Source organism: Gorilla gorilla, chromosome 13, assembly GCF_029281585.2.
Source record: "Gorilla gorilla gorilla isolate KB3781 chromosome 13, NHGRI_mGorGor1-v2.1_pri, whole genome shotgun sequence".
In the NCBI taxonomy this organism is placed as follows: Eukaryota; Metazoa; Chordata; class Mammalia; order Primates; family Hominidae; genus Gorilla; species Gorilla gorilla.
The window spans coordinates 24,937,293-24,958,605 of record NC_073237.2 but is presented as its reverse complement, the minus strand read 5'-3'; the positions used below and the strand labels follow the sequence as shown (position 1 = coordinate 24,958,605).

Below are 21,313 nucleotides of genomic sequence, written 5' to 3'. Positions count from 1 at the left end.
TTCAAATCCAGGAAAGCACATGTTCTGATGGTCTCAAAATCCTATTTTGTTTATTTATTTAAAGACAGGGTCTGGCTCTGTCGCCTAGGCTGGAGTGCCGTGGCACAGTCTCAGTTCACTGCAACCTCCACCTCCTGGGCTCAAGCAATCCTCCTGCCTCAGCCTCCCGAACAGCTGAGACTACAGGCACACGCCACCACGCCCAGCTAATTTTTGAATTTTTAGTAGAGACGGGGTTTCACCATGTTGCCTAGGTTGGCCTCAAACTCTTGAGCTCAAGCTATGCACCCTCCTCGGCCTCCCAAAGTGCTAGGATTACAGGTGTGAGCTGCCCTGCCTGTCCTCGAAATCCTATTTTGAATGCTTATTTTTCAAGGACAAACAGGAAATCCAAATGATTAATATGTTTGCAGCCATTAAACTGACTTCAAAGGCAAGGATGAGATGGAAGCAGAGGAAAGGCCCATTTTTCATCCAGTTTCAACCAGCTCTTCCCAAGAGCCAAGCTCTGTGCTAGGCTCTGGGGAACCCACTGTGAGTCACTCAGGCCCTGCCCAGGCTGCTGGAGGAACTCAAGAGCAAGGCAGAACAAGAGGGAGGAAGTCCCTGCGGGATCACAGAGCACTGGGGAGCCCCTCAGTGAAGAGGACAGTGAGCGTTTACACAGGAAATCAAGTGGGTGATGGGGTGCTGCCGGACCCTGGGAACCCTATAGGGTGTGGGATTTGAGGAAGGCCTGGAAAGTCTGGGCTCAGATCTGAGGAACCCAGTGGAGATCTCTGAGCAGGAAAGTAACATGATCTAGTCAGGCCTGGGAAACTCATCAGGGGACAGTGAGGAGGGATCTGCGAAAGGCTGAGACCAGCAGGCGAGCTGATCTCACTCTGTTCTCAAACCTCCTAGCTTCTCTCCTCCCTGAGGTCTCTCTCCTGCAATGGGTGAAGAAAGCCTGCTGCAGACTCGGGGTGACCAGGAGCTCAAATGGCTGCTCCACTTTATTCAGGTGATGCACATGCAAAATGACAGCTGTTTCAAATACACTGAAAAAAATTATTTAAAGGTATATATGCTACAATTAGGCCCAATTCGAAAGTAGGCTTCTGTGGAAAGATATCCCCTAGGGAGGCTAATGTGACTTTAGCTCACAAACAGGTTTCCGGAGTGCTGAGTGGAAGCTGCTGACACCAAGCGCCACATACTGAGTGGAGGTCTGACGGAGACTGGGGACAAACAAAGGCAGCCGAGGCAGCAGCCCAACCACCGGCAGCACGTGGGAGGCTTCTGTGTTCTGGGAGATTGTGTCCCTGTGTGTATCCAGCGTGTCTTTGTGTGACTGCCGCCACTACCAGGACAGGTTAGCACTAAAGTCACCTTAGGATCTGGCTGAAGCCTTGACTTCAGAGATGGAGAAACTGAGGCATGCCTTGTCCAAGCTCAAACCGGGTGTCGGAGGAGCTGCAATTCACTCCTGCAGCCTCCAGCTCATGACTCTCTCCACTAGTCACCCCACGCCCTCTACCCCCAGCCCTGTTCTATTTGGCCATTCAGAGATTTACAAGATTCCAGTATGAATCACAGCTTTGTGAAGGCTGACAAGAAGAGCCACGAGGCTGGGGCACCACACCTGAGTGGGTGGTTTCCATTCCTTTCCATAGGCCCAGGGCTGGGTCCTCAGGACTTGCACAGGTAGGTTCAAGGAGACAACAGAATGGATGTCCATCCCTCCCACAGGCAGTGGAGAGAGAAAAGAGAGGGAGGGAGAAGTTAGTGAGAATTGCTGCTGCTGGCAGACCAGGCCAGGCCAGACCACAGCTCGAACAACTAAAGGAGACCCCAGGCCTAAGCTCTTTGCTAAAGCAGGGACTCTCTAACCATGGGACCATCTGTCCCAGAGCCATGGAGCCATGTATTACAGTGCAAGTTCTCGGGCTTCAGTGAGGGCCTCTACAGGATGGGGCCTAGGAATCCGCATTTTCACCACTACCCACGACCTTGCCCTTGTTTCCCCATGTTGACCATGGTACCAACTGACCCTGGAAGGCCCTGCACTCATGGATCTTCAGGGCAGCCTGCCCTTCACCTTGACCCAATGTGGTGAGCACAGCCAGGGGGCGGGGGCATTCTACTGAGCCTCCCATCCTCTGCACTGTGTATTGATTCCCCGGTGGCGCTGTTCTGAGGCCGGGTGGGCTGATTCTGTCTGCAACGCTGGGCTAACCTGTACAGTCCATTGGGGAATGTAGTGTGATTTGGCCTCCAAAGTCTTTGGGGGCTGCCCCTCAATTCAGTCCTATAAAGTGCACGGCATTTGGCCCTCAGAAGCCCCTCAAGGCTGAGGGGCTTTACTTGCCACATAGGAGCCCCAGAGTGAGTTGGGGTTGAGGGATCTCACAAAATGAACCAAAATACTGCCCTGCAGGTGCCAAAGCCTGGCTTTTAGTCAGGGTGCTGGCAGGGTGCTTGAGTCCTGGTTTCCTATGTGACTTCGGGAAACTCCCTTAGCCTCTCTGAGGCCTCATCTCACCATCTATACAATGGAGATAGCACCACGTGTCCTGCCTGCCTCGCTAGGGTGGTGTGAGAATCAAATCAGCAGGGATGTGCTTGGTATGTAAACGCATGGGGCACTGTTACATGGCTTTTTGCTCTTCCTTTTTTATTTTAAGCATCAGGGAAGAGTTTATTCTTTTTTTCAGTTTCAGAGATCAAGTCAACTCAGAGGTAAACAGACATTCTTTTTCAGCAGCAGGCAAGAAAGCACTTGCATGGCTGATACCTAGCTTGCCCCTTTCTCCTCTGAAAGGCAGGGGTCCTTAGGTAGGCAACTCTGAATGGCTCTTTGGTAATCCTGAAATCTCAAGTGAGCCTGTGTGTTTACATCAGTACTTACAAAGGGAGACGGAACCACCCTTGTCAGTAGAGGAGATAATCGTGAATCGTCAAGCACACCTTCCTGGCAAAGGCACCATCGTGTAATTAAAGACGATAATTACAGCTCCATGGCTAGTGTCAAACCCAGGGCTCTTTCCAGACACAATTATGCCTTTCCTCACCCTGAATGGGAAGACATGAAAGGCTCTTTGTGGGCTGGGGAGAGCCTGGCCAGTTCTGTCCTTCAGCCAAGGATGGCTTCTCCAGGCCAAGCCCTTTGGACGCTTTGACCTGGAAGCCATGTCCAGGCGGGTTGGGTTCGATACTCTCCAAGTTAGGTCTTCTGCGGTCCTGCCTTGCTGCATGGTGAGACCAGGTGCCAGGGACACTGAGGCACAAGCAGCCTCTTAGAGTGGGAGGAGACTGGCTGGCCACAGAGGGTTAGGGTTAGTTCCCTTGGAGGCCACATCCTTGCTGGCAGAAAGGTTCTCTCCCAGCGTCTACCATGGAGTTAGAACAATGACTTGAGCGCTTGGCAGTTCACCCACACTTACCCGCTGAGACCTCTGTAGATAACAGCCCAAAGGAGATGAACAGGAGAGAAGAGAAAAGGCCATTTGCATCCTCCCCATGAGCTCCAGAGAGCACAAGTGGTGGTGAGTGACTTTCATCCACCCTGATCCCACCTCACAGGACCTGGCTCTGAACACAGACTCTTTTTAATGGAAGGGAGGGGAAGGGGACAGGGACTGATGTGATATAGCAAAGAGACCCTAGCTCAAGCCCTGGCACTACAGCTGGCTGACCCTGGGTGGGTCACTTCGATTCTCTGGTTTTCCAGTTTGTCTGTCTTAAAAAAAGGATAGCAAGGACTGCCTCCAGGGTTGTTCTGAGGATGAAATGAGATATGAGTAGTCAGCAAAAGGAGAAATAAATATAAATGGTGATAGCAATAACCCCACACATATAACTGAAGGCCACGGTCTTGGAAGAAATTAGAGAAATGCCAACAATCTGACAATATTAATTAGAAATTTCTACAAAGCCATCCATGTCCTGAAACAAAGAGTTTTCCTCCTAAATGCTTAAACAGAGAGGTGGAAAAGCCATCACTCCCTGCAGAGGACATAGAGGACAGGAACCCTGACCGACCTGGACAGGGTTCCTACAGGGGAAGGCAGGGCAGGAGGCCTTGCTTTGAAAGAACACTACCGAACCACGTGAACCACATGAGAAGGCATCCTAGTGACTGGAAGGGGCCCTGGGCTAGGACTTCAGCTCAGGCCACCATTCAGGGGACAGTTGTGAGAACCCTCCTCCCACACCCTCCTCACCCTAGCCCCACCATCATCTGTCTAGTCCCCCAACCTAGCTTGGCTCTAAAATTCTCTCTCTGTGAAAGAAGATTTCCAGAGAGGGGAAAGGTTCTAATGCCCGAGTTCAAGCTTTTCCAACAGCATCACATACAGTTCAGTTAAAAAGTGAGCTAAAACCAGACTGTGAATTTTAACTGCAGTACTAGATCCTGCAGAATCCAGGACCCTGCATCAAGTTCCCCGGGGTGGAGACCGTGAGTTTTAAGATCCACCCTGTCTCACCCCAAGAAATCACACATTTCTGCAAATTTGGGAGCCAGGCCCAGGGCATAGGGCTGGGGCCCAAAAGGCAGCCAGAAACTTTTTATTAGTACGGAGCCTTGGGAATTTACAACAAATCTTGGTCCAGATGAAAATTAGTTTCAAGTCTAGGGGTAAACAGCCTGGGCTATTAATAAGGACCAAGCCCTTCCTCCTAATTTCTGGGTGTAAATTAGACAATAATTAAAAATATTGTCTAGTTTCCTCTGAGGATCAGCTGGAGGACAGCTCACTTTGCATGGCAGCCTGGGCTGTGCTGGGGATGAGAGTGAGAAGGGGGCAGGGATGGGCGAGCCAAAGGCATAGGGACCTGCCCCACGTGGGTGCTTTTCACAATTCTGAGTCCCCTTCAGCTACACACAGGACTTCCTTGGGTTCTGTCCTAGGCTGAGGCCTCCACTTCCTTCCAACTCCACCCTTGAACCCTGGGGCTAGGCCATGCCCCTCACTGCACCTGCTTCCACCACCCTTCCCACCCAGTCCTAACCAACATCCACCCCTAAACAAGCAGAATGGGCCACATCCTCCCCGCGGCTCCCTGTCCCACAAGGGCAGGGTTCTACACCCACACGACAGCAGTCATAAGCCACATCCCAGTGGACAGCCCTCCTGAGGGGACGGCCAAGGTGGGCTCCACCTCCCAGCCCCTGTGCTCGTTGCAGTGCCCAGAACAGCAGGGCTTCCATGGATGCTCCACGAAGACCCTCCAGAGCTTCACCCTGAAGGGGAGGACAGGAGCATGGGGCCTGGCTGCCCCTCCTCTATCTTACACAGCTCTGACACTGTCCCAACTGTACTATGTCCCTCAGTGCCCACCGGAGCAGGCCACTCAGTGGCTCAGCACTAACCCTTCCCCCAGTAAAGACTCACTCAGCAGAAACAGTTCTCCGTAAGGTAAAGGACACAGCACAGAAACGGAAGCAAATCCTAGAAGAGGTCAAGGAAGGGAGGATGCTGTCGCCCACTGGCTGGTTCCCAATTGTGTGGGGTGGTAAGGCTGTTGCTGGAGGCCTCCTGGCTCCAGGCCTCTGCTTCTGTTACTGGGGAGGGCAGGAGCTGGTCCGGGGGATCTATCTCAGGCCCATGTGCTTCCCTCAGCCCAGGGTCCATCCGGCCCATTGACTGCCTGCCCTGCTCCTGCCTGGGCTTTGGAACACAACTCCCAGGTTCCTGGAGGTGCTCCCAGGCCCCCAGCTGTTGCGGAAGCCTCTGCTCCAGGTTTCTCACTGGCAAGTGGGAACAACCCAGGCGCTCCCTCCCTGGGCCTTAGGGAGGCTTAGGAGAGATGCTGTGAAGGGCATGAGAACACAGGGCTTCAATAAACACCACCTGAGCAGAAAACTGAATGCCAGCTGGCCTGGTTCTGCCTTGAGCCACAGGCACCTGGGGAAAGCAGCAGGTCAGGGAGCCTGAAGCACACAGAGGCTTCTGGGGAAGGTGAACCTGAGCTGCTGGGGGCTGCGTGGGACTCGGAAGGGAAGGGCCGCGGTAGAGCCGAGTGAATAAAGATCTGCTGAGGAGGTGGGCGCCCCCCCAGCCCACCCTCCCAGGGCTGTGCTGGCAAAGGTGGGGGGACCAGGCCAGAGGTGTTCTGAATTGGGCAGCAAGAGGCTAGAGCTGAAGGCAGGCATGATGAAGGCCATTCACTTCAGGAAGTTGAGGACTCCAGAACCCAGCCTGAGGGGCAGAAGGGGGACCCAGGGGCCAAGAGAGGCCCACTAGGGCAGCATGAAGACTTGGAAGGCCCCTGACCTGGTGAGGAGTTGCCAGAGAGGGTAGCTTCATGGAGGGCTGTGTGGCTGGGGGCACGGGCACATGAGTGCATGTGCCAGCGTCCACACAGAGACTCGAGGCTTAGCAGATGGGAGGGAACAGGGCCACAGGCCAGCAAGTGAGAGATCAGCTGAGGTGCCAGGGACAGGATACGCACTGCCCCATTGGCCAGGGCAGAGGTGAGCCGGCCCAGCAGGCATGAGACCCAGTTCTGGGAGCTGAGAGATTTGTGGGGGATGTTTACTCACCATGTGCACACATCATTCCACCAAAACCAGCAAGTTCTGAATGACGGGACATTCTTCACCAGAAAGTTCCAGGCCAAAACCTCAAACACAGGGCACCGACAGTCTGAGCACAAGACACCCTGGCCCCGGCCTGTCCTGTCATCCTGCCCTCCAGGGGCTCCCAGTCTAGCAGATACATCACAGTGGACATGGTGAGGGCTGTGTCGGCATATGGACAGAACGGGGTGACGTGGGCAGTAGGAAAAGAGAGGCCCAAAAGTTGAGGCTTGGGCTTGGGAGACGGCCCCTCTTTCGGTGCTTTAAGGTGGCCAGGTACAATTACACACCTATACCCTGAAAGGGAGAGTGAAGAGGTGGCATTTTATTTCCTTCTGCTCAGCTGCCTGTTTTGGAAAAGGACCACAGCCAGCCCTCACTAACCACAGGAACACAAACGGGCCAAGCTGGCTGAAAGGGAGAAGGCGGGACTCTCCAGGAGATGGGGAAGAGTACCGAACCTGAGGCACTGGCTACACTGCCACCACCAAGGGAGGATTCAGACCTGCTGTTACTCAGCATCCCTCCCTTGCATCACCAGGCAGTGATCCCTGTAGGGAGAAGGGGCCAGAAGTCCTGTCAGCCACCAGGACTCAGCTTTCTCATCTGCAAAATGGAAATCATCTCATCTGCTTCCTCTCAGAGCCTTAGGGAGAGTCCTGGTATCATCTATAAAAGGTACCCTTTAAACACAGACCTCTGTCATCTCTGTAAGTTTCCAGAAAGCCAGCCTGAGCTCTACTTAGAGGAGAGTACTAATTAATTAGTCAAATAATAGGGTGTGGGGCAAATCACGGAATCTCCTCCTTCAGGCTTCTGAAAGGCAGGAACTGTGGCCGGCTGTCTCCTTGGCCACTCCCTGCATACTACTCCTCTCCCCAGACCAGAAACACAGTCCAGGACTTCTCATGGTGGCCCCCAGGTCCCTGGAATAGTTTGGGGCCCTCCTCTGATCTGACTCCAGCACCTTCCCTAACACATGAATGCATTCAATCTCTCCCAAGCACCTAGCTGGCTGCTCCCACCTCAAAGGTGATCACATCTCAACTCTGACTCCTCCCCAGGAACCTCCCTTCCCTACTCAGATAGGACAGGCCCCATCAGGTGACTGACTTTCCCATCCTCCCACTAACAGAGGACCCCACTGGTGGTGTCATCCCACCCTCTCCTCTCCCTTCCACACAGCACCCACTGGCTGGTGGGCCCTTCCACCACACCCACCCTGACTCCGCAGCACCTGACCTGGCCTAGATGATGGCTATAGCCTAGGAACCATAGAACCTGTCTCCCTGCCTCTTGCTAGGCGCTGCAAGATTCCATCCCACACTCCCAGGCGGGCCTGTTTTCCTAAATGACTTCCTAATCGTGCCACACCCCTGCAGTGTGGGTTTCCGCAAGGTTTCCACACCCTGCCCAGCACGCAGGGAGCTGGGCGGGGTACAGGATGCAGGAGCTTTGCTGCAGATTAATCTGAGTCTCCCTGAGCCTATTTCAGGACAGGTATCTCCATCAGTTTCTGCACTTTCAGATCTTTTAATGTCTCTCTGGTATTCTGAAATGCAAGGCTGAGGCAGGCTTGGGGAGGTGAACTCCATTTCACATTCCTATTCCTGTATTTCTACCTTGGGTAAAATGCACATTTCTCTCACAGCTGCCAGGAAAGACAAGGAGTTAGGGATATGTTCCGAGGGGCCTGAGCCCTCGCTGACAAACGCTCAGCAGGACTGCAATCTGTTTGCTGGGCTCTCACATCTACGAGGCTTAGTGCCAGCAGCACGGGGAAAACCAATGGCAACCCTCAGGGCCCGCGCTCCTCTACTGGGGCCAAGGACAGAGGAACTCACCTGCCAGCCACTGGGCCACAGCTGTCCCCCTTATCCCCAGAAGATGGCACTGAGACCATCCTTCCTACTGAAGGTGGCCCTGGCCCTGGGGACAAGTCTCCATTCAGCTCCTGACTTTGAGAAAGCACCTGAATTCCAGCCCTTGATAACCCGGAGCCACAGCATCTAGTAAATGAGTTTCAGGGAATCGTGGGTAGGCAACTGCCACCTTGGTCCCTCACTCAACTGTTAACTCCATGAGAACAACTTTGTTTTGTTCATGCATAGACCCGGGAGCAGAGAACGGTACCAGCACATGGCAGGTGCTCGCAAATAGCCACCCAGTCAATGAATGAATGCACTGCATTTTTCCCCTGACCCAGGCCCTGTGACTTCAAGCAAGCAAGTCTCAGCAGAATGGGAGAGGCTGCTTATAGTGAGTGTTTGTTTGTTTGTTTCCTTTTCTTTTTTCTCCATACAGACTTGCATTCCTATACTCATTCATTCAATCGGTGAATATTTACTGGGCCCAAAAGAGAAATGAAGATGGGTGAGGACCAGTCCCTTCCTTCACGGAGCTCTCGGCCCAGAGAGGGAAGGAGAAGAGGCAGAATCAGCTATCCCTATGCAGTCCGCCAGCTGCGGAGACAGAACTGGTCAGAATGCCCACCCAACTCCCACCCTGACGCCAAGGCAGCCTCCCTGCCCACCTAGCAAGTGGCTAAACTCAGACTTTCCAGATCTGGCATTCTTTGGAGGAGGATAGGAGGTCCCTGGGCTCCTGAGGGGCACCCAGCACTCTGTGGACCAGCCCGGGTCCCTGGAGTGAATTAATGCACTCATTCATTCAACCAGTGTTTACTGACAACCTACTTTGTACCAGGTACTTCAGGTTCCAACAGGGAACAAAACCTATATCTCTGCCCTTGTGAAGGCCACATCTCAGCGGTGAGACAGATAACAAACAAGGAAAATGTAAAAAAAGTATGTAATATGCTAAATAATGACAAGTGTTAAGGAACAACATCAGAGAGGTGGGGGAGGGGTGGAAATGTAAGATAAGTGGCCAGAAGGCCTCCCTTAGAAGGTCATTTTGAGTCAGGACCTCAAGTGTGGCTTTGCTGGGATGCTGCCCTCTTTGTGCAGCACACTTTGGTCCCAGAGGCTGTACCACTCCTTCTTCTGTGTTCTCCAAGACGAGATTTCTCTCTCCAGTGTAATTTTTCTTAGTTTGTTTTATACCACAGACACCGAGTGTTCTCTGGGCCCCTGTCCACCTTCCCCATGTGACAGGAGCACCTGGAGGGCAAGGACCCTCAGCCCACAGCGGGGGTGCTATCAATGACTGTCTGCTCTCCTTGGCCTGTTCCAGGCCTGCTGCAACTTTCCTGAAAACCTGAACGTGCTCAGTGTCAGGGGCCAAAGACAAGAGGGGAGCAGGGGTGAGAGAATAGGAAGCGGCTCCTAGAGTGGGCCCGCTGGTTGCCATGGAAACCCAGGCTTCCCACTTCTCTCCCCGCCCATAGCTCTGCGGGTGAGCACCACTGGGCTGGGTGTGTGAGCCCTGCTGTTTCTTAAGAATAGGAAAGTCATCAGGTGACTAACACAAAATCTATTTACACTTGATGATCTCCTTCCTGTCCGGTAGGTAAGTCATTCTGGTAAATGACAGACCAGCCAGGGAACTCTGCACAGTCTATGACCAAGCCTGCTACCTGCCAGGCAGGAGGATGTGACAACAGATTTCACAACATTTCAAAATAAAGCCCAGGAGCTCCAGGATGGAAGTCAGGAGACTCGCCCTGTGGCTTGCTGCTGTGTAAACTTGGCTAGTGCACAACCCTCTCTGGGCCTCGGGCAGGAAGCCTATATGGGGCCAGAAGCACTGCTCCTCAAGGACAGTTCCATCCTGCCGTCATCCAGCTGGGGGAGAGCTGTGACCACCAGGACAGGCTGAAGCCTGTGGTGTCTTGGTGGGGAGGGCAGGCCAGGGAGGAGCTTGAGGCCTGGAGAGGGTGAGAGGCAGCAGGACAGAAGGAAGTGAGGGGGCTCAGGGTACAGGCTTTGGGGAGCAGAGCTGTGCAGGGAGGCAAGTGTGTGGACATCCTGGGAGCAGAGTCCACGGCACTGCAGAGCTGGGGCTGGGAATGGCCTGGACTCAGGATCCAGACAGAAGGCCCTTTGCTTTCCCAGCTGTCAGGGGAACAGTGCTGCCTGGAACCAGGGGTCTGGGCTGACGGCAAATATGAGAGGAAGGCTGAAGTCTCAGGCAGGGTGGCCAGAGGCAGCTTCTCTGACACCCAAGCAAGACTCACAGGCTCCTTTTTCTGAGAAGTATTTGCCGATCTCCGGGAGAGTTCATTCCAGAATGAGAGAACAGGAGCCCTAGGAAGGGCCTCTAGAGCTGGCTGTCCAGAATGGTGTCCTGTCTGTCCTGAGAGCAGAGACAGCAGCATGCATGCTTTTGGGAGGGGCTGAGGCTGATGCCACATGGAGGTGGCTGGGGGTGGAGCAGGACCCTCAGGACTGTTAGAACCAGGCCTGACAAGGGCAGCTGGAGAAGCCCAGTGTGACCGCAGAGGCGGGTAACCAAAGGGTTTATGAAGTCATTCCAGACCCATGACCTCTAAGAATCCTCTTGACACCCAGTGAAGGAGGCAGAATCTGATTTTAGAGATGAGGGAACTGAAGCCCAGAGAAGAGAAGCAACCTGCCCAAGGGCAGAGCCAGGGGCAGAGCCAAGGCTAGAACCTGTACTTCCTGCCTCTTTTCTCCTGAAACACAGAGGCCACAATTGGAACATCGTCTTTAACATGATAAACCCCATGATTCTCCCAGAGAGCATGTTGCCACTAGAAGAGGCCACACCAGAGGATGAGAAAATACAAAAAAAATCCCCTCTTGCCTTTAAAATCAGTGACTGGCTTCATCTGGACCGTGCCCACTAGCACACAGTTAAAAAGGGCAGAAGGCCAGTTGTAAGCAAGGAAAACAGCCACGTCAAAGCAGGGGGGCTCTGTGTGAAATGACTTTAATTTCCTCTTATTAGGCTATAAAGTTGATTTAATAATAAAAACATGCTAAGGACTTTTTAATGTGTAATTGCTTACATATTAAAAATTATGTGAAAATGCTTTCAATTAATGCTTAAAGATTCATCCTGTGAGATGACACTTTGAACAGTTTTATAAAGGATGCCAGAGGAAGGGTTAGTAACATCTAAAAAGGCGGCCTAAGTAACTAAATTTTCCAATTATTCCTCAGACTCTCTGGGGAACACAGGACAGATGTGAGAGTGTTTTAGTTGTAAGCGAGGGCTCCAGAAGGTGCTTCTTGGTTCTGTTTCTGCTGCTTATTTAATCTGAGGCTCAGTATTCTCCTCTGTAAAATGGGGATGATGAACATCCCTATACCTCATAGGCGAGGATTAAATGAGCTAATCCCTGGAAAGTACTTGGAGCAGTGCCTGGCACACAGGGAAGCCCTTTGCAAAAGCTAGTGACTGTCATCCATGCCACCATAACTCCTTGGGTACCTCTGAGAATTCCTAGGGCTGAAGGCCAGCGAAGAGACGATCTCAGGCACAAAAACACGCTGTGCCTTTAGGTTAACTTGGGCTTCCAGATCCCAGTCAGTCTCTACATGCTCTTGCCCCATGAGATTTTCCTATCATTATCCTATCAAAAGCCTCATCTCCAGCCACTCCTCTCTAGCAACAAGGGCCCACCTCTATGCTTTTCTCAAGCTCTTCCCTCGGCCTGGGATGCCTGACTCAGTTCTCATCACCGCCACCTCCCACAACCCACTCTACTTGGATCACCCAAATTGGAAGCCCTTGTTCCCTCCTCTGAACTCCTGGAGAGCCACATGCTCATCTCAGTGCACCCACCACTGACCACTCCAGGTCCATGCCTATCTGCTTTGTGGATGTTCCTGGAGGACAGTGGCGGTATCTGCCCAGGTTATTCGGTCCAGTCTCCAACACAGCCCGGCCTGGAGCCCCTGCAATGACCAAGTGTACTGCAGAGGGCCCAGGGACCACCTGCTCCAGCACTGGCAAGGGTGCAACCTACTTCCAGGTGGGTAGCTGATCCTACAGGGAATAACTAGAGAATTCAACAGCACAGCATTCCACAGGAAGGACAAACAGGCCCTCTGTCCTCCAATAACAACAATCTTATGCACATGTGCAAAGTTTGTTTTCCACATGGGCATCAGGATCACAGGCCCTATTTTACCATGACACCAAGGCCCTCAGTGGGCTAGGCACCCTGACCCATCCAGGCACCCAAGTCAGCCTGATCAGTGTCCAGCGCCCTTCCTGCTGCATCAGCAGGATTTCATGCATCCGGGGACCTTAAGCCTGGGATCAAGACCTGGGGAAGAGGGAAAGAAGGGGCTGTGAAGCTAGCTGCCTGATCACTGCCTCAACACGAGGCTTGGCCTGGGGATTCCAAATACAGAGATGATGGGGTATGAAGGAAACCCAGAAACGCTCTGGTACTTTCTCTTTAAATTGAACACAAGGAAACTGAGGCCCAGATGGGCAGCAGGGCATAGAAAAGGCCAAGACCAGAATTTGATCTTGAGAGACGAGTCAAGGAAGATGAAATGGGGAAATAGGACTGAACAATTAGCCAGGCCAGCACTGAGAAAGGAAGCTGCCAGCCCTACCCAGATGCCTCCTATTCAGTTGGTCTCAGGTGCTGTCTTTGTGGGGCTGGTCCCGGGTGACTAGTGAGTCACTCTGCTTGAAACGCAGATCACAGTGAAACATGGCATCCTGGGAGCTCAGGGTTAATGCAGACCTCAGAAGTCGCTTGAGCCAGCCACCCATCTGAGACTCAACTCCCTTTCATGTCACTGCCCAATGCTGGCTGTCTTGCCTCTGCTCTGATACCTCTGGGGATAGGCAGTTCACTGGTTTACAAGACAGCTTCACATTTAATCAGTGGGTTTTAAAAAAAATCTCAAAAGGATTATAACTTTTTTGAGCCTCAGTTTCCCTATCTATAAAAAAGAAAGCTTGGACCAGGTCACTAGTTCTCCAACTAGGTTCCATAGAGCTGCAGGGTTTAAGAAGACACCCCCAGAGATGCTGCTGGGGTGAGAGAGGCGATGGGGATGGCAAGTGAGGCCCAGACAATTGGGCTCGGAGGTTTGTGAAGGGCTGAGCATCCATCTTGGAAGCAGAACATACCGCCTGCAGGTGATACAAACTGGAGCCTGTGGAGAGGATAAGCTGAGGCATTTAGATGGCACGGGTGAGAGGAGCCCCTGGGAGAAACAGGCACACTTCCTCACGCCTTCCATCCTAGCTTTAGTCCACAGGGCTGGGCCAATCTCCCCACCACCTGCTGCATGGAGCCAAGGGACACAGAGGACAAAGCCTCGTCAGTGAATCACTGCCCAAGACGGCTATGCTGGGGAATCTGAAAACCAAACTGCAGTGCACCAAGGCTGGAGAGGCCCTGGAAAGAATGTTCCACATGATGGTTCAAACAGGCTAGGAAGTCAGCCCCTCAACTGACTTACCAGCTGGGACGTCTTGGGCTAGTTTTTTAACCTCTCTGTGCCTTGGTTTCTCCATTAGTCAAGTGGGCAGCCTATACTCCAAAGGGTAATGGTGAGGACCCAGTTAAGAACTGACATCAAGTGCCGTAAGCAAGTACTAGAGAGCTAACCAGCTGCCTCCCCGTTGTTGTTATCACCGGCCCCTCATTCCATACGTAAGTAAATATGGGGGCACACAACGTGCTGCCCATCGTCGCACAGCCAGTTAGCAGCCCAAAGCGGCTAGAAGCACTAATGACTGCCTGCTCTGAGGCTACTGCTTTGCAGGGGAAAACCGAGGTCCCTGGGTCATTCAGGTGGCAAGTGACCGTCCCATATCTGCTTGACTCCAGCCCAGGCTCCTCCTGTACAGGTACGCCACCTGCGGCACACGGAGGGCACAGCCTTCTTGTCAGCGTTATGCTTACTTATTCAAGATGATGCCCTGTAACTACAAGTTACACGCTCACATACATATAAAATGTAATATCATCCAAAAAGGATCATTCTAAAAGGTTAAACTTTTTCCATGCCACTCCCACTCCACTGCCATCACCAGCACCACTCTCTCTTCCCCCACCATCTCCCCTTCGAAAAGCTTCATGTCAGCTCTGCAAGCCTCCTGGAGCATCTACGCACTGATGGCTCATCCTACCCACAAGCAGCCCTGCCATCAATCGCTGGGGTGACGCCACAAAGAATTACACACAAATAATTTTGAGTCAAAGGGAGCTTCAGCAAGGATCGTTACAAACAGAAATCACCCCTTTTAATAACCTATATTCTTAAAAACAAGAATTGTGGGTAAACTAGGGCACAGCTGCCAAGCTAGGATGCAAACACAGAGCAGCATATGCTAGAATGCTTCTTTGGAGAGAGAATGCATGAGGTCTTTAAGAGGTTCTAAATCAAACTGTCTCAATCAAATTGCCCTGCCTTGGACCTAACCCCATGGGGTGTACCCTCATTTAAAAGGCAAAGTCGGTGCAGTGGCTCATGCCTGCAATCCTAGCACTTTAGGAGGCCATGGTGGGAGGATTGCTTCAGTCCTGACCAGCCTAGATGACACAGCGAGACCCCGTCTCTACTAAAACTACAAGAAAATTAGCCTGGCACGGTGGCACGTGCCTATGGTCTCAACTACTCAGGAGGCTGAGGCAGGAGGACTGCTTGAGCCTAGGAGGCGAAGGTTGCAGTGAGCCAAGATTATGCCACTGTACTCCAGCCTGGGCAACAGAGGAAGACCCTGTCTCAAAAAAAGCCGAAGTTCCTCAGATCATTTCTAGCCAGATGAACAACTACCTTTGAAGTCTTCAGCAGCACCCAGGAGGGGACTCCGGCTCCATTCCTAAGGCACCAGGCAGGGGCAAACCCTCCATGAGACTGGGGCTCCCAGCAGATGCCCTCTCCCATCCCCCTTCCATTCCCGAGTGTGGACTCCTGTAACAACATCCTGCCTGTGGCTCCATGGGACCTCAGCCCCTGTCCCATGTTCTGCACTCAGGGCAAGCCACTTACTTCTATCGGTGCGACTCCAGGAAAGGAGCCGAACTTCTCAGTTTCCCTCAGCCTCATGATGAAGAAACATAATGAGGCTTAATGAGGGTATATGTCAAAGTGTCCAGCATGGAGTCTGGTCCCTGGCAGGGGCTCCTGCCATTTCCTCATGTCTAGGTGCCCCAGCATCTGATGCAAACACTACACTTCCTTCAGTACCCCACCCCAAAGTTTGCAAAGCGCAGGCCATACTTTGTACTCTGCCATCAATTCACTGTGCGTCCTCAAGCAAGTCTCTGTCCCCCCCAACCTCAGTTTCCCAATCTGTAAAATGAGGCTGTTAGGTTTAGATGACCTCAATGATCCCTCCCCACCCTGACGTTCTGAACATGACCCAAAGTCGCTCCTGTAACCACTGCTCCTTTAAACCGGAGCCAACGCCTGCTGAATGCAAGACTGACAGAGCTGCAGGGAGGTGCAGGCCGCAGGCAACAGCCCAAGGGCTGGAGCTGGTCCTGGGGCTTCCACAGAGCTGGTGTCTCACCAAGCCTGATGGAGGTGAGGGCATGCACTGGCTGTGGTTGTCGCAGGGCCCAGGCATGCATCACATCTGTGGTGAGGACTCCCTCAGCCAGCCTGCTTCCCTGAGCCACTGGAGGACAACAGGCTGCCTTCCCTCAGGACCCCAGCTCCAAACACAAGCTCAACTCTTGGCCTCTTGTTGCCCGCTGAGGCTGCTTTGCCAGAGGAGATTAGAAAGATGGGAGTGAGCATGAGAGGGACGCTCCAGAAGTCTGGACCTAAGTCCCTCTGGTCCACTGCTCTCTGCCCTGGCCCTCACAAAGTGTCTAAGTGTTCTGGAGGCCACACTGGTGGTCAGAGAATCTCCTTCCATGAACAGGAGGAGCAGGAGGCAGAGAACAGCAAAGGCAGAGCCTAGAAGGTGCACCCAGATCCTTCAACAATCAACCTGCACGGCTATACAGCCCTATAAGCTGACGCTGGACATGGACCCGGCACACGCTAAGTGCCCAGTAAATGCCGCTTCCTCTCCCTTCTTTCTCCTAATTCAAGAAGGAATCAGGAGAAGGTGCTCAAAGACAGGAATGCAAAAAACCAAACAAAAACCAGACAAACAATAAGAGGGCCACAGAAAGAGGTATCTGTATCCCAAGTGTCCAGATACACAGGGTACCAATTCGATAGGCCTCCAAAGCCCGGGCAGCCCCAAACTTGCTCCCAACCACTCTCCTGCACCCTGCAGCACAATGTGCTGATGTGCCCCTGCCCATGGCCCTGCCTGTGTGGGGTCACAGGGGCAGCCTACGCGGCTGCTCTTCAGTGTCTGGCCTGCCCTCTTGAACCAGGAGAAGCCACAACAGGGGTTTCCCTTTTGCTTGTGACCTCCCCCCAATCCTGCCTACAAGATGACTGATGTCTGCTAACCCTTCACTTCTTAAAGATGCTCCACGCGTTGTATTATCCTGGCTAAAATAGGCCCCCAGGATGCTGCATACCCAGCCACATTCTTCTTGACTCCACACAATTGCTTTGACAAGGTTTTGTCATCAAGGGCCAACAGGAAAACAGCCACTGGGGGAATGTCTCCATGCTTCCTGTAACCCTGTCATGTAGACCAGGGTTATTTATGCTGCTTCCAGCTCCAAAACAAAGCATTCTCGGGATGCGGCCAGAAATAATTTTGTCTCTACTAGTAATCTGGCCAGCTCTCTTCTACTAAGCAATGAAAGCCAGGTGACCCAGCCTGCTTCCCTTTTTGCCCTGCCTACTAGGAAGCTCTAAGTAAAGTTTTATGTCTCAAATGCTATCTTTCTTCACTCAGAAATTTCTGATAGAATTACTTTTTCTCCCTCCTCTCCCCACTTACTTCTTGGCCCCTACCTTTGGTTAACTGCACGTGATATCCTTGTATTTGGACTCTCATGGTGCCTGGCCAGTTTTTTTCCTAATATAGGTGAAACATAAGCAGGTAAACTGTGGGGAAGACTTAATACAGCATTGCTCCCACCTACCAACTTGAAAGCACACACCATGCCCCCACTGAGGCTGGTTGGGGACCACCCAGCAGTGCCCTCACTCCCTTTCTACCCCTACAACCCCAGCTGTGAGCCCCTGCGCTTCAGCTCCACTTACCTGTCATGATCCTCTGTGCCTCATAGGGCTCCATGTAGCCAGCACTCTCCCCCTTTCCTGCTTTGCTCTTGAGATCATTCTTGGCATCAAAAGGATCTGAGTAGTCATCGGCTATGGTCACCTGCAGAGAGGAAGATGGCAGGTGTGAGTCCACCTTTGGCTTTCTTGTTTCACATCTCTTCACAGCTAGGCTTTGGGCCTCAGCTAGATGAGCAAGGAGAGGCAGGGGAGGCAGGAACCAAAGCCAGCGCCCGGACTCAGGGAGCTCCACGTCTCACAGGGGTAACAAGTGGGACCCATACTGGCAGGGCTCCACTGCGAGGAAGAGCCCTCTGAGCTCGTGCATGCCTGGCTAGCTCCAGGCACAGTGAGGTGAGAACAGAAGGGCATCTGGTGAAGGTAACAACGCACACTAAGCATGAAGGCGAGAACCTGGAGGGCATCCTCAGTGAATGTGAGTTGCTCGGTTTAATGGAATGGAAGTGGAGGAAAAGTTGGAAACGAGATCACAGAAAGCCTAGAAATGCTGACATGCTCCTGGTACTGACTGAGGCACAGAAGAGTTTGTCTAGAGATAATTAGCTCGGCGTTCCATTTCCCCAGACCTGGAACACAACCACGCCTTGGGTCATCAGACAACAATTTGGTGAGATCAACTACATACCAAGATCACTGTGGCCCCAGACAAACCAAATAAAAACACAAAAGCAGCTCAAGGATCGACAGCCAGGGCCAGTAGGGACCTGAAAGCAACAAACCCAAAGACCCCTCGACAACACATGGGTAAACTGAGGTCCAGTGTGAGCAGAGGCTTGGCCAGATCTTCCGCCTCCCAGGGCCCTGCCTGAGCTCCCCACTTGTCTGTAGTCCAGAATACAGCCCCTGCCTCTTCTCCCCAGAGAAAAATTCTCCAACTCACAGAGAAAGAGTGAGTCACCTGGGGGTGGGGGGCACTCCCATGAGAACCTGAGTATCTGGGATTCAAACACTTCAGAGACCACCGTTCCACGTTTTCCCTGGAGAAGAGTAAAAATTCTCGATTGCAGGCTCCAATTAAACATGGCAAGTGTTCCTCCCTCTTTTCACTTCCTAATCTTTAGGAGAGGCACAAAACCCACCGAATCCACGCCCCTCCTGCTTAGCCCCGCTTCATCATAAACTTGCCCTGGGACTTCCCTCTTGCCCTTTTTGGTCACATTTCTGGCAAAGACCAAGCCCTCAGCTCCTCAGCCAGTGCCACCCGGCTGCTTCTCTTGGGAGGGGGTAGGTTAGCGTTCCTCTCAACCCTTGGGGTTACATGAATTGTTATTTAAATTGTGGGTTTAATTAGAAGCCACAGGAGCCTGCTCTCTCTCCCAGCTCCTGGAATGTAAGGCATTTGAGGGGCCTGCAAACTCAGGGTAAGGGAAAATCCCCCTTTGTCTGCCTGGTAAATGGCAGCTTGTGGCAGCCGTCCTGGCAGGGTGAGCAAGTGACCACCAGCTGCCAGGAATGTGATGCTCGGAAAGGGACAGCAGGCAGCAGCTCTGTCCCTGGCAAGTGGCTGGAGGCCAACGGGAGGTTTAGCACACAGCGGTCACTGCTCCCCAAACAAGAGAAGCTCATCAGTGAAGACCGAAGCCCAGAGTGCCCAGCACTGGAGCATCTATGGCTCCCACTGCCGCTACTCCACCGCTTTCTCCGTGGCTGTGGCTCAGGTTCTGAGTCCCAGTGGGGACCCAGTAGGGGTGGCTTCCAGATGCTGACATTGTAATGGCAGCCTTTCTTGAGACTCACTGAGCTCAAATGACACCAGGCCGGGGAAAGAAGGGGTGGGAGAGAGCTAGGCCTTGCAATGTCTTTCATTTGCTATTTCTACTCTACCATTTGCAGAATGCATTAGGGAGAAAATTATACACATAAACTGCTGTCAAACGGAACAGTTCAGATGCTGGTCAGGTGCAGGGTTTTGTGTCTCAGAGTTCAAGGGGCCAGACATCCAAATGGAGAAAATGAGTTGCTGCTGTGGATGACATCTAATCTTATTTTTCTTGTCCCAGATTTCCTCACTGTCTCTCTTCAACATGAACATGCTCCATCTATTTTGCAATAAGGAAGGGAAAATATGTCTCCCCTGGAAAACAAAATCATTTGGGGAGATTTGCTGGCGGGGTGGGAGAGGCAGTTGGGTTGCAGTCTCCATAGTAATCTAGAAATCGCCATTCCAGCTCTCAGAAGTGCTCTGTAATTTGCAAACACAGAGGTTTGCAGGATATACACCAAATCTTTGTTTGCCCTGGGACAGGAGTTCTGGAAGGACTGTGATTCAGCAAGTGTTACCTATACTTTCTAATTAAAATGAGATCTGAGCTCAGGCTGTCATGGAGCCGGAGCTGCCTGCTCCACTTACTTCCGTTTCAGTAAAAATGTACAAATCCTAAAACCAGGAAAAGCCCCTGGTGTCTGCTGACAGTTGAAAATCCTTCCACTGAAAAAAAAAAAAAAAAAAAAAAAAAAGTCTAGAATTCTGTTAGTTTAAGAAGCAAATTGGAAAGTTCCTAAAATGTATATTTAATCAATTTGCTTTTGAACTTCAAAGTGAGGTTGGTGGAGGGAAAGAAATTTGAGGTTTGAGCAACCTGAAACTTGGCAAACACTACACTGAACTGTCTGATCTTTTGCAAAATGATGTCCTAGTTTTGGGAATAAAAATTCAACCAGGTGTTAGGAGAGTTGAGCAGGCAGTCAACCAGCGTGCCCTGTGAAGTACCATGGGCCCCAGCCATCAGGACTGGGCAGTGTGACCACTGTCCAAGCTGTCTGGGGCTCACCGCCAGTCCAGATGGCCAGGCAGAAGGTTTGTGTGAAGCGTGCTGCTTTTTTGAGCTAAAAGAAAGGGAATGAGTTTTCTCCAGATGTGAGATTGGATTTCTGACAGGATTGCTTTTGCTTTGCTTTAAAACTTCCCAGTTAGTGGACAACTCCTGTATATCTAATTGAACAATTCAACCAAAAGGGAGCCAGCCGGGACTCCTCTGCAGGCCAGGCCACCTGAGTCCACAAGCAGCTTTCCTTTTAGTCTCAGATTGGCAGAGACCTGGCAGCCACAGAGGCAGAGCTGAGCAGTAGCAGAAAAAAAGGCTGTAGAGTGCGGCTGCTTAGCCAGTGAGCCACGTCATCTTTTATTTGCTTGGCCTCTTGGGATGAGTGCTAAATCCCAGGCAAGCACCTTTCTTGCTTTCAGACAAAACTACAGACCCCAGGTCAGCCCAAAGCCCCTATGGGGCTTCCACAGGTTTGTCCTCCTGGAGACCTGCTCTGACCTCCCCTTGTTTTCCACAGGGCCCACTGCAGGGCGTTGTCACAGTCACCTAGCAAACCAGCAGTGGCCTGGGGATGGCCTCTCCATGCCTCCTCTCTGGAACGCACACTGCTGGGGTCCCTGTGTTTTTATCTTAGGAACTTCACTTTGTGATAGGAAGTAGTCTGCAACTGTTCATCCCAAAGGAAAGGACTAGAGGAAGGTGGGTGTTGCCCCTTGGCCACACTTCCCTATGGACTGGTGAGAGTTTTAGTTGCTTTTGTGGGACAGCTGCACTTGTGAGCAGAATTGGGTCCTCTCCACATGCTTTCAGTGGAAATGTACTTGGGTGGAGACACTTACAAGGGTAACTTTGGGCAGAATCCATTAAAATCCCCAAATGCGCCAAGTTTGACCCAGCAATTTTACTTCTCAGTATTT

At 52.1% G+C, this 21,313-nt stretch overlaps 1 protein-coding gene across 1 annotated transcript in view; it reads right to left on the bottom strand.

Annotated features, from left to right (window-relative positions):
* Positions 1–21,313, bottom strand: part of SHB (SH2 domain containing adaptor protein B) — a 151,830-nt gene that overhangs the window by 81,263 nt on the left and 49,254 nt on the right. Inside the window, exon 2 of the mRNA XM_055351525.2 lies at positions 17,593–17,713. Coding sequence (XP_055207500.2) covers positions 17,593–17,713 — 121 coding nt within the window. The remainder of the gene's footprint in view (positions 1–17,592; positions 17,714–21,313) is intronic.